This window comes from Periplaneta americana, chromosome 12 (assembly GCF_040183065.1).
Source record: "Periplaneta americana isolate PAMFEO1 chromosome 12, P.americana_PAMFEO1_priV1, whole genome shotgun sequence".
Classification (NCBI taxonomy): domain Eukaryota; kingdom Metazoa; phylum Arthropoda; class Insecta; order Blattodea; family Blattidae; genus Periplaneta; species Periplaneta americana.
The window spans coordinates 38,241,640-38,255,237 of NC_091128.1; the positions used below are offsets into that span (position 1 = coordinate 38,241,640).

A 13,598-nucleotide genomic window follows, 5' to 3' on the forward strand; every position below is an offset into this window, starting at 1 on the left:
ACTTTAGCGTTAATTGTAAATAATATTCAAATAAATTCAATTTGTCATCTCGTTTTTCAATTCTAAATCAATTTCCAGGTTATATCAAGATTAATGTTCATGTTGTTCTCTAGATTATACCAAGGTCAATGACATTCGTTCCTCGGAAAAAATCAATACTTTCGCGTCTGCGCACATCTCACAATTTAGGTCACTTCCGCTCCTCACTTAAATATCCATAACATGAATACTTACGAATAATTTCAAGTTAGAAATATGATCGAGCATATAAAGTCGTACGAGACTTGCCTATAATGGTAATTAAGACGCTCGTATGAAAATTATGAAACTCGCTTGCGCTCGTTTCATAAACAAACATACTCGCGTCTTAATTAATACCATTATAGGTTCGTTGCATAATGTACTATTGATGGACCAAAAAATTCTGTTCCATTTTTTTCTTTGCCAGCATTTCCTTCTTTCTCTGTTAATCATCATTTTCATCATCCTGGCATAATGCAGATATACTCGTACAATATCTCCACCTCCTATGGTCGAAAACGCTTCAAGTCAAATGATCGAGAATATAAGGCAACTGCTGTTGGGGAAAATATCATTATTCCTTTTCAAGTTTTTGGTCTTACCTTGCAGTTGAATTTTCCGAAACCTGACGTGTTTAATATAGACAATTGTATGGCAGGAGCATCTTCATGTGGGCTATCACAAAACAATGCCTCATCTAAGGAAAAACAGTGATAACGGATAAATAGCTGTATCCTGGGTAGGATTCCAACCCGTCGCCATATTTTCCATGCAACATTGCAACCATGTGCCTGGACCGTTGCGGACACTGCAGATGATATTTCAAAGTACTAATACATAAATCTGGCAAAACAGAATTTAAACAAATTAAATAACGTTACTATGAAATCCGGAGAGGCCAAAGGCTGTTGAGCCGTAATAGATAGTGAAATTCTGTCCTCTTGTTTTTTGTTTAACCTTCTTTCAGCTTCAGTGGCTAGTCATAAGTTTTTAGTTGTTTGTTTAACGACGCTGTATCAAATAATAGGTTCTTTAATATCGATATAATTTTGATAATACCGAGTCGGTATTTGGCGAGTTGAGGCCATAATTCGCCATGGGATTACTTGGCATTCGATTTACAGCTAAGGCAAAGCTTCTAAAAACCTAATCAAGTAATCAATCTCTCTCTTGAACGCAGCTTCGAAGCAGTAGGGAAACGCGTCTATCAACTGAACTAAGGAGGTGTTGACTGGTCAGATATGAAGTCCGGACTGTATATAGGAGAATAATCGTACATTTGACTGAAGGCCAGGCACTAATGTATGGCGCGGTCGCAGACACGAGATGACGAAAAATATTCAAATGATAGCTAGTACGAGCGAACCTATTCCAAGAACCGCAAATTCCACTCAGACCCAACGCGATAAGAAACAGCGCAACCAGGTGAATAACTGAAACTTACCAATCACAAATGTACAGCATGGGTAGGCCTAACAGAGGTGAAAAAATATAGAAAATATCACGAAAAATTCTTTAATAGAAGAAAATGCTAAGAAAGTCGAGATTTCGTATTGTACTAACCATACAGCTCTGAAATGAATTTGTTTCAACTTCGAGAGACCAATCCCTATTCTGACCGGATACACCCTAATTTGTGCCTACTACAGTGCTTTTGTTTCCTGCTTCACCCATTCGAGGCCTACTTGCTCTCACGAAAATTTGTCCTGCAGACATCATCTTGCTATTGATTGTCAGAGATATCAGTTCGGAAGGTGGGAACGTGGAAAATTTAGAAAAAGTTGGGCGGCAAATTTTACTTGAATACCTTTCATCTTAAACATGAGCCCTTGTTGTGGCATAAATACGCGTTATGGGATCTACGACTTCCGCTTCTTTCCGAAGGAGGCCATAATGACAATTGTTTATCCCTTTGAACACATCGTCCTCATCGAGTGTGAACTTGTAAACTTCTGGTCTGTTGTCAAGATGACAATCACTCGACCACTGAGAACGATTACTTCAGGTGGGTGACTGGATGGATGGATGGATGGATGGATGGAAGTTCGCTGTAGACGGTTGGAATTAGCAAATGTACAAATGTAGGGCCTATAAGTAGGTAGATGTACAACAGTGTACGTACATAAGAAGCTGACTTTTGTGCTTAATATCTCTAACTTTTCGGAATGCATAGAAAGTCCGGCTTTATAGCAAATTAGAGTCGACGGCAATTGGGAAGGCGGTTGTCTGCTTGCGTTTGCGTCGAGAGACAGATATAATAGTGAGAGCAAGGCAGCGTACAACATTGCCATATCGTACTTCACGCGCACATGGTAATACGAATAGCGCAGGAGAGAATTTAAATTATCAAAAGACAATAATGACCTTAGCCGTTGATTACTGTAAGCAAGACATCAAACATAAACTCTTTCCTTCACTAATAATATTCTTTGCACGGTTCTCAATCCACACCACATGCTTCTGCAGTCGTTTCTTGCGCGTTGGCAACGTTGCAGCCAGCATCAAGATGGCCGGCAGCGTTCTGCTCGTCAACGTTTTTAAAATAATTATACACCTTAAAAACTGTTTTCCGCGCATTCCTGTGCAATACTTGTCTTTTTACAGTCTCTTCTTCCATTCATTTATCTTACACACACAGTAAATGTTAGTTTTACTTATTCAATGTATTGAAACACTCACACGTGGACAAACGAACACTGGAAGTACTTGTTACAGACTGATTCCGATTGGTTCTGCTGTACAAGCTTGTGACGTCACATGCCGGAAATGCTACGGCGCCTGTAGGAGCCGACCACCTTCCTAACTGCCGTCTAGTCTAGTACTACCCGAAGATTGACTCACTAAGCTTTCCTCTGGTTGGTATTAAAAACGAAAGACGGACAGCAATTAAACAAATGCAGTAATATCAGTTACATGGTAATGATTGTACGCAAGATGGATGTTCAAAAAAGTGAAATAAATTTCGCAGCTGGCAAAGTTTGAATCTATGACTGGCGTGCGACGTGAGTGCTTAACAATGAGCATAACATTCGTCGTTGCTGAGCAGAGCGTGGTAGCCCGAAGTCTGCTCTAGTTCTTCTTTCTTTGCGAAGTGCCGTGTGACAAAACATAATTATCTAAGCATGTTGGAACTGTCTGCAGTTTGATAACAATGTAACCTTTCAACAATATGGCGCTCCTCCACACTATACCAGTATTGTTAAGGGATTTCTTGATGAGATATTTCAACTGTGTTGGATTGCGGGGGATGGATGGCAGAAATGGCCTTCACGGTTCCTTGGGATTATGTGAAGCAAACCATTTACAGCGTTCATATTCGGAAGATTCAACACTTGAAACCGCTAATCAGGAAAGCTGTTGAATCTTTCACTCCTATAGATGATGTTTTGCACCGAGTGTAGCATGAAGTGGAACAACATTTAGATACTTTCATAGAGGCACCAATGGAGTCTACATAGATTTTTGGTAAACATGTAAGAAACACTATTTGAGCTGTTTATTAATTAAATTCATGTTTTATGTATGTAGCTCCCATGTTATATTCAATAGTTATAGGCATTTATCTTTTGAAACTCCACCATGACTTTAGGGATAGGTATTTATGTATTTATGTATATAATAGATGGGGATAGTGCGATAAAATGCGAAAGGACAGTAAAGGCTTGTGATTTTGTATTTTCATTTTTCATGCCCTACTATACTTTTTCTGAATATGCAATAAAATGCGAAATATATTAATAAACAGTAATTCTTCAACCCCTCTAAATATGTTTAACGAAGAATGTAATATTATGAACTAGGCCTGTACTGTAGGCTAAGAGTAGCCAGATTTCAGTCTCCATAAAATTATTATTAGTAAGTTAATCATTCACTTGTAACGCTTTTGCACATAAGCTGTAGGGCGAGCTGTTAACATTATGCACTGTCCTCACAAGATGTGCTGGATGATGGTTATCTACAGATGTCTTGAAATTCTTTTAAACTCTTGTTCAAATCAAAATGTGAAATAAAAATTAATTAATTGAAAACTTCTTTATGGAGTGTACGGCTAAGCGAAACAAAATGTTGAGCAGTCATTTGGTATAAAATTGTACAAATATCTTTTTTCAGGAAGTTGATAAACTTGTTAACCCTACCATTGCTGGCCAAGTATTTATTATCAGTTTATTTGAAAATTTTATGTGAGCGCTAAAGAAATATATAATTTTCCGGGTTGTTAACATGAATATGAATATTTTCACACAACATCTGTTCAAAATATTCAAAACAATAAAGATGTGGACTGCGAGCAAATGTTGTTGGCTTTAAAGTTTAAATACCCAGAGTCCCCCTACATATACGTATATGAGATGTTAACAGCGTAGATGCCGAAAGATTTTTCAGTAAATACAGTTTAATTGTAAGTGCTAGGAGAACACGAATGTACGGGCATGTTCTATGATTTCTTTCAATGGTGTGGCGCGTTCATAAACATGTTTAACAAAGTAATAAATACTCGTCATTAGTATCTCTAGGTAAGTATGATTTTCATTCCACAGTATTTTTTTCAAGACATTAACCTAGAGTCGATGTTTTCCTTCAGAATATTACAAAACGTTTAATAACGAATGTATAAATGTTACAAAATGCTAAATGTTAAAGTCAAAATGCTAAATTTCTAATTTCAAATTGCTAAAAATCACCACCTCTAGTACCTGATAGATAAATTTATATTTTGTTTATTTATTTATTCTCATGCAGTTAAGGCCGTCAGACCTTCTCTTCCACACCACGAGAAATCAAATACAATAATAGAAATAAAAAGAAAAATCACACTATAAACAACATATACAGGGCTTTCATGTTAAAACTTCCCAGTCTAAGTAACTAATTATTTAAATTGAATTCAATTTAAACAATAAACCCTCAATTTAGATATTGAGGGAGAAGTCTGAAATCTGGCTTAATTGTAGTTCAGATTTTACCTCCCCACCCCCAGCCACCCCCTTTAGAAATTTCAAATGACACCCCTATATTTTATACTTAATTATAAAGGAGCTTTCAATTGTTTTATACACCCCATTCAGTTTGTTTCATATCGTTGCCTGGCAACCTCGATTGCTGTTACTGTTGATTAGAGCTGAAGCTACAAATACCATTGAACATTTCTTGTAATAGCTGTGTTCGTGTATTAAGTTATTGTAAAATGGTTTTCTTCAGTGCAAATCGGTCCAGCAACATCCCCAAAAATTCCAGCAAACAAATTGATCTTCTGAGGAAATTGGGTATTATCTTCACGAAACACATGAGGATTTCAGTACCCCAGTACCTATAATTGTGTTTGTTGACAAACCCATTTAAGAAACTGGTCGCTTCATCACTAAAGAAAATATGTTTTGTCAAATTTGGATCATCTTCAATTCTCCGAGACATCTGTTCACAAAATTCTACTCTTCTATCAAAATCGTCTTCGCTGAGCTGTTGGTGACTTTGTATTTTGTAGGGAAAAAATTTGTTCATTTTCAGCACTTTATGTATGGAACCAATCGAAATGTCTGTTACAGCAGCTACTTTTGGAATGTAGGTGGTTTTTTTGGGTTATTTTACGACAACATCTACGTTATTTAGCGTCTGAATGAAATGAAGGTGATAATCCCGGTGAAATGAGTGCGAGGTCCAGCACCGAAAGTTACCCAGCATTTGCTCGTATTGGGTTGAGGGAAAACCCCGGAAAAAACCTCAACCAAGTAACTTGCCCCGACAGGGATTCGAACCCGGGCCACCTGGTTTCGCGGCCAGACGCGCTGACCGTTGTAGGTGGTGGGTTCATTAATGAAATTAGCTAGTATTTCAATCTGCGAAGTTCCATCGAGTTTTCTAGGTTGGCCACTTGCTTTATTGCACACAGAACCAGTTTCTTCAAATTTCCGTATTAGATCTATGATATATCGGTGACTTACGTTTTTCTCACGATACCTCTCGTTGAAAGCTCTAGCAATTCTAAGAGCACAATAGTTTTTTCCATAAATAAGTAATATGATTTCTGTTCTCTCTTGACGGGTATACACCATTTTACAATAATTTAATACACGAACACAGCTATTACAAGATATGTTCAATGGTATTTGTAGCTTCAACTCTTATCAACAGTAACAACAATAGAGTTTGCCAGGCAACGATATAAAACAAAAGATATGAAATAAATGAATGAGGTGTATTAACAATTGAATGTTTTCTTTTTCATATTTAAATATAAAAATATAGGGGTGCCATTTGAAATTTATAAAGTGGGATGGCTGGAGGATGGGGGATTGATATCTAAAACGTAATTCAGCCTGGTTTCAGACTTCCCCCTCAATATCTAAATCGACGTGTTTTTTGTTTAAATTGAATTCAATTTAAATAATTAGTTATTTAGACTGGGAAGTTTTGAAATGAAAGCCCTGTATGTAGATCTACATACAGAGATAGGTTAGTGCGTGAAAAATTGGGTGTGTAATTGAGCAGGTAGGTAGGTGTAGTCCTATTATAGGTATAGGAAGATGTGCTTATCGAGCGGTATGCCTAAGCACCTCAGCCCAAGTAGGCTTTTTGTGTACGCGCTATGAATGAGTTGCGTGCCAATCGTGTTGCCCGGCTAAGCCATCTCCACCAATTACCTAAATCCGTGCACCATACTGTGGTGATGGTCTTCCGTACGTCATACCTGTAGATCCCCATTAGGAAGCAAGTTAAGATTCTGAGAGACTCCTCTTGTCAAGATCTATGAGTCATGTGGAATTCACCATCACTGCCGTCTACAACATCTGGATGAACTGTGAGGAATACTCACTCGATTTGGCGTCGCACAAACAAAAGTGATGTCCTATTTTTCTAAGTGGATATGATAATGAAAGGGGAACTGTGAAGAGTGTTAATGAAATGACAAGGGAAAAACGGGAGAACTCCGAGTAAAACCCGCACAATCTTGGCTTCATCCACAAATTGAACTACATCGTCGAAATGTGTAAAAATAGTCCGCAATCGTCCTCAGTGCTCTGCCAATGTAAGTATAGATCGGTGTGTGAATGAATTGGGTTCATAGTGTAATGAATCTGTACCCAGGATTATTATTTTAATGTTACTTGTAATCTCCATAGAATTGCTTCGCTTTGTCAATTCAATTATTGACTTATAAGATAAGGGTTGTTTCTCAAGATACAGACGCACCTTAACCTCTGCCCCCTTAAAGGATTTGAGTAGACTTTGATCGTTTCAATGTGTATACTCACGGGTGTGTCTTCTGTATTCTTCGTACTTCAATATATTTCATCTTTACTCAATTCTAAATTATCTGTGGACTTGGAACCTGACCTGCTTACCTCATATCTCTAGTGAAGACTTAGCTCTTTCCCCTTATCTGCTCAGAAATCACGAGTCCAGAACGTTACGATAGATAGTATGGTGGATGGAGGACCAAGAGACGGAAGGATAGATGGAACAGACAAACGGTTTTCATTTGCGTGCTGATGAAATGATTGTTAGTGGTAATGAAGGAAAATTCAAATAAGAATTGCAAAGAAAGCTGAATTTATTGGAACAAAGTCATTGTTACTGAATCCGCCGGGATCACAGCCTGGTGCCTTGCACAAGATTCCAACCAATTGGCTCAGTTACCCTGCGGGGTTCTCAACTGACGACCCACCGTGGTTTGCACGCATCAAGATACACTAAAACATTACCCCTGCGATGGCTGAGTGCTCAAACCTCCAGCCTGTCACGCAGGTGGCCCGAGTTCGAGTTCCGGTGAGGTCTGGGATTTTTCATTGTGACGGACAAGGTCGCAATTGGGTTTATTCTCGGGTGCCTTCCGTTTTCCCCGTATTAGACAACTACATCATTCCGTCACCATATCTCCATTCCATAGCATTCCCCGATCGCCAGCTGTCGATGTACGGAGAGACTGCCTAGGGACGAGGGGGGGGGGGGTACGCATCGAACTTTAGTGTGGGTTTGGGAATGCGCCTAGCTTGAGGGTTAGCGCAATAGATCGTGACAAGTCACAGTCCTGGACCATAGTGCCCCTCCCGTAAATTGCATTCCATCCCATACACTTAAACCTTTGCCTAACTACGGATTACTGATAATAGTTAATACAAATTCCATACTGTACCTCTGTGTCCAGCTTAACGCTTTCCATGCCGTCGTCTCCGTTGGTCATTTTCTCCGTTTTTTCTCCCATGCTGTCGTCCAGCGTTTCCATAGATGCCAACCCGGCCTGCTGGCCAAGTTCTGGGTCCTGCAACGAATATTAATGTTACAAACAAATTTATTATTCAACATAAAAATCATCGTCGAAAAACACGAAAAACATAAGGAATATATCACGTCTGTTTGGGACACAAATCCCCTCATCACAGCTTAGCATCGAACCAGAAATGTTACGACAGTGGTGATGGCAACAACAATCATAAAGAATTGACCCGCACTGGATCATTCCTTACTCGCTCTGGTGAAAACTGGGAAGTAGCATTAGTGGGACCCTACACTACGAGTTAGTACGGCAGGGGACACACATTCTAACAACCGGAAGAATGGAAACTGGTACGACTATGTTTGTAGCTTGAGTTATTTAGTTACGTCACATTTCTTTATTCATGTATTTACTACCTACTTCATTTACTAATATGCTAAAAATACATTGCCGATAAATTATAACATACATACATACATATGGGCTATTCCATATGAAATCGATCAGTAAAAAAAAACTCGCATTTTTTATACTCTAATTTTTTCCCCTATTTATACAAGATGCTGAGGAGAGTGCATTTGCAAAAATATACTATCTAAAGTCAAACGGTTTTCGTATTGTTGAGCGACAAATTTAGCGTATTTTAGAAAAACAAGTCTCTTTCAGCGTTCAGAACTCTGGAACCATTTACTGCAGAACATTGAACGAGACCTCATTTTGAAGCTGACATTTGGTAGGTTATGATAAGAAGTAATCCTTATTTTTATTTTACACAGAGAGACAGATAATCTGATTTTACTTACTTTTAGGCTTTTTGCCTGCCCATTTGTAAAAATGTAAAAAAATATTTAGAAAAAACCTTGCATTATTAAGAGGGATTCGGCATTGTTTGCTTAGTGTGACGGCAATAAGTTTCGGGGGTATTAAATAGATTATTTTCACACGCCTAGACTTGAAAGGCGCAACACAGCAAGCACTGGCCGAGAGATGAAGATAAGCGAGCGTTGGGCGTCATTTTACTCCTGTGTTTATGAAAACCTGTGATAAAGCTAGCCCAGCTATGCGCTACTACACGAAACATCACGTGTTTATGTGTCCTGGCCTTGCTTGCCTAGGCTAGCTCCCGCCTCACAGTCAGCTGGTTAGCTCACGCGCGTACTATTTATTTTCCTTATTTTATTTTTCAATACTTTCTTATCAACGTTGCACCAGTAAAAAATATGTGTTTATTTGTATTTTCAATGCGGAATCTAATCATATATTTTAAAAATATTTTTTTTCGTGGGCAAAGGTGCATTGATTAAGAAAAACCTAAATTTCTCCATTTCCATAAAAAGTAAGAAAAACTGTTGACATGTCAATATAAACTTTAATTTCTCAGCATCAAAATAAACCGTGATTTTAATCATTGGGTGAAAGGGTTTCGGAGCCACAACAGTTTAAAGTTGCTAATTTTATGAAAACGCGATAAATTAAAATATTTTTAATTTAAACACTATGAAGTTCTCATGCCTCAAACTTTGCACAAAGCAATGTATCATAGTTGTCTACGGACAGAAAAGTTTCATTGTATTTAAAAATTGCAAGGTCAATTTTCTCTATATTTCGGTCGATTGGAGATGGAATAGCCCATACATACATACATACATACATACATACATACATACATACATACATACATACATACATACATACATACATACATACATACATACAATGATTCACGAGGATTTAACGTCACTTAGCCAGGAATAGACGGATGCACCGAGGCAGTAATGCGGCATTATATGTAGGCTAATGCGCGGAGTAAATTGTGCAGTCTCGAAGAAGTAGTGCGCACGATACGAACCATCTGAGTAGCGCGCAAGCCTCGAATACCTTCCTAGTTCCATTCTATCTCGCACGATGCACGACCATGGAAAACGAGGAAGCTTTGCTTACTGCTATTTTCGCTTTGGTAGTAATAGGGTACATTTTCAACAGAAAGAAACGTAGACCTACAGAGCTGTAAAAAAAGCACCTAGGGAGTAATTTGTTAATTGCTGTAAACTTTCAAGAAATCAGCGGCCAGTATAAAGACCTTAGGATACTCGGATGATTTTCACCAATTCTGGAGAATTATTGATGAAAACTGGGTCAAACTTTAAAAAATCAGCCACCAACATGCGAGAAATAATCTCAGGTCAAGGTAGGACAGTATTTATTGTACTAAACTCAATTCATCCTTTGAAGAATGTTATTGTGTATTCAACAAAGTATGCAAAACACTATTTTTGGTTGATTGTATGTCAATATTCCAGGTTCGCACTTACTTTACGATTTTTGGTGACAGGGGAATCGTTTACAAGCCTTCAGTACCTTTCGCGAATTTCAAGACAGGCTCTGGGAGAAATAATCCCAGAAGTTTGTCCAGCAATATGTCAGCGCATTAAAGGAAAATATGAAGATGAGTAAAATCATAGTACCAACATAATGTACTTCTTTAATGGGGAAATTTTAATTGTAATACAAATAATGAAACATTGAGAGAATTACTGTTAAAAAATTCGAAATATTACACCAAGAAAAATCAATAATTTTTCGAAGCCGCTTTGTAATAAAGAAACACGGACAATAAAACTACAAACATTTTCTTTTTCGAGTAATCAAAGTTTAATTGACAAATTATGTTTTTAATTTAAGTGTACAGTCAAAAGGAGTATTTTAAATCAGCCAAAGAAAATTATTTTAAAATAATGCAAAATATGTACAAGAAATACTACAAAAATTGTTATTCAACTCATTAAAAATAGTAATAAGAAAAAAGAGACGAAATTAAACACGCTGGTTTTGACTATCGGTGTAGCCTATGTGATGAACATTCTGGGGATGAAGTTTTGGCTGGATTTTGTTGAAGGAAGCCAAGAGAATTTTATTTAAATCCGTAAGTGATGGGGTGTAGTGTAGTAAGAATGGAATTGGAGATTTTGTCACTGAAAGGTCGGCTTGAGAAGACTCTTAAATCGGAGGACGTTGTGGTGGTTCGGGAGCTGAAGCACAGGAAGTTGAGGGAGTAATTGGTTGAGTAGGTTGTCTAAGATAATCCATTTGGGAAGACATCAAGTGAAGGTGCAGATGAATGAAAACGTTCTTGTCCATAGTAAGTTGGCATTTCAAGGAAGTTTCGTTTTGCTTTCACCTGAATGTCATACATACTGTAGCTTGCTGAATCCTTTCCTAGTACTCACACGATATGCTGTCATTTTCAATGAAAGGAAAGCACAAAATGATTTGACGTCACATTGTTCAACAGTGATCTTTAACCTACCAGAAGCCATCGGCATGGTTCAGACAGTAGCGCGGTAGCATGGGTTCGATTCCCGCTTGGGCTGATTACCGGATTATGTTTTTCCGAGGTTTTCCTCAACAGTAAGACGAATGTCAGGTAATCTATGGCGAATCCTCGGCCTCATCTCGTCAATTACCAACTCGCTATCACAAATTTCATCGACGCTAAATAGGGTCTAACCTAGTAGTTGATAGAGCGGCGTAAAATAACCTATTAAAAAAGTTAACGCCCCAGCAGCGGCTTGTATAATTCCAACGGCGTTGCCAGTAATTCTGGACTATCATCCTGCTTTTTCGCTCGTTTTGGACCCTGTCTCACCTTGCGTGTTAACTGGCACGTTCCGTTGTTTTTATTATAATAGTCAATATCACCAGGATTCCACAGGACTGGACATAATTTATGAGGTGCAGTCTACTTCAGACCACTCCATGCTTGAGGTGTGCGCGCTTCACGAGACAAACGGCAACGAACCCGTCCACACTGCGGCAACGAATCCCTTTGTGTTCGCGAGAAAAGCCGACAGGGAACGGATCGCTGCGCGGCATTTGAGGTGTGCGCGTTCTGGCCGCAGCGCGTGCTTGAAATCGCGTACAAACGAGCGAACGAGGCCTCGAATTCTGTTCGACCCTTGTTGCATTACTGCCGCGGCGCACCCGTGTATTCCCGGCCTTACGGAGCTTATTTCCGAAGACATTCTGAGCAAAAAATGTCATATAAACATTTGTCCCAATCTCAATATTTTCAGAGTTACACTAATTTGAAGTTGTTTGTAACATACCTTTATTTTTTAGTTTTAAGGATAAAATAATATTACAGATAAAGAATTAACTATTCAGGAGTATCATTTAATGGACTAGTGTTCTGAAGCTAAAAATATGTTGTGAAATCCATAGCTGCTTCGTACAGACTTTTTTTTTTTTTATTTTTTAAGTACTAGACTAGACGGCAATTAGGAAGGCGGACGGCTACTAGATGCGCCGTAGCCTGTATGGCATGTGACGTCACAAGCTTGAACAGGAGAACCAATCAGAATCAGTCAGTAACAAGAGCTTCTCGAGTTACTTTCTTCACGCGTGAGTGTTTTAAAACATCGAATAATTAAAACTAACATATGCTGTGTATGTGTAAGATAAATAAATGGAAGGGGATACTATAAAAAGACTAGTACTGCACAGGCAGGCGAGGGAAATAGTGTTTAAGGTGTATAATTATTTTAAAAACATTAACGAGCAGAACTCTGCGGGCATCATGGTGCTGGTCGCAACGTTGCCAACGCGCAGGAGACGACTGCAGAAGCATGTGGTGTGGGTTTGCGAACCGTGCAAAGAATTGTTAGTGAAGGAAACAAATCTTTTAATGTGAGCGGAACTGCCACATTTCGTTCTCCTGGAAAACATCCTCGTCGTGAAAAAACAGTTTCTGAATTAGATGATTTTAATAAAAGTGTGCTGCGACGTACAGTATTAGATATGTACCTTCGAGAATCCGACTCTGAAGAATCTGACGGGACTGATGAGGGAATCAGCGACTTCGATGAAAACCAGGTGCTGAATATTTATTAAATCCTAATTTATATTAAATGTGACCGAAATGTGGCAATATAACATGGTACTCGTAGTTATTGTTTTAGGGTATTTAAGTAGCTAAAATAATTTGCGCCTAGAAATAGACCTATATACAATTTATACTTAAATATTGTATCATTTTTTCTAGTAATACACCGTATACATTTCGTATTAAAATTATGAGATATAATAATAATAATAATAATAATAATAATAATAATAATAATAATAATAATAATAATAATAATAATAATACCGCACATAAAAATCTTAAAACTTGGTATAAGCATTATTAATAGAACGTAAGATTTGATTATGTTCTGATAAAAGGTTTGTCATGCTTGCAGTAATCAACGCCTAAGATCATTATTGTCTTTTTAAAATTGAAATTCTCTCCTTAGCTACTTATATTGCGCGCGCGGGTGAAGTACGATGTGGCAATGCTGTACATTGCCTTTCTCTCACTATCTGT

General features: G+C 38.1%; 1 protein-coding gene across 2 annotated transcripts in view; it reads right to left on the bottom strand.

Moving 5' to 3' along the window:
- The window catches only part of Nrt (Neurotactin), a 358,799-nt gene that overhangs the window by 62,568 nt on the left and 282,633 nt on the right, over positions 1–13,598 (bottom strand). For both annotated transcript variants that reach the window (XM_069841121.1, XM_069841122.1), the window contains one exon: positions 8,153–8,278. In XM_069841121.1, the coding sequence (XP_069697222.1) occupies positions 8,153–8,278 (126 nt within the window). The remainder of the gene's footprint in view (positions 1–8,152; positions 8,279–13,598) is intronic.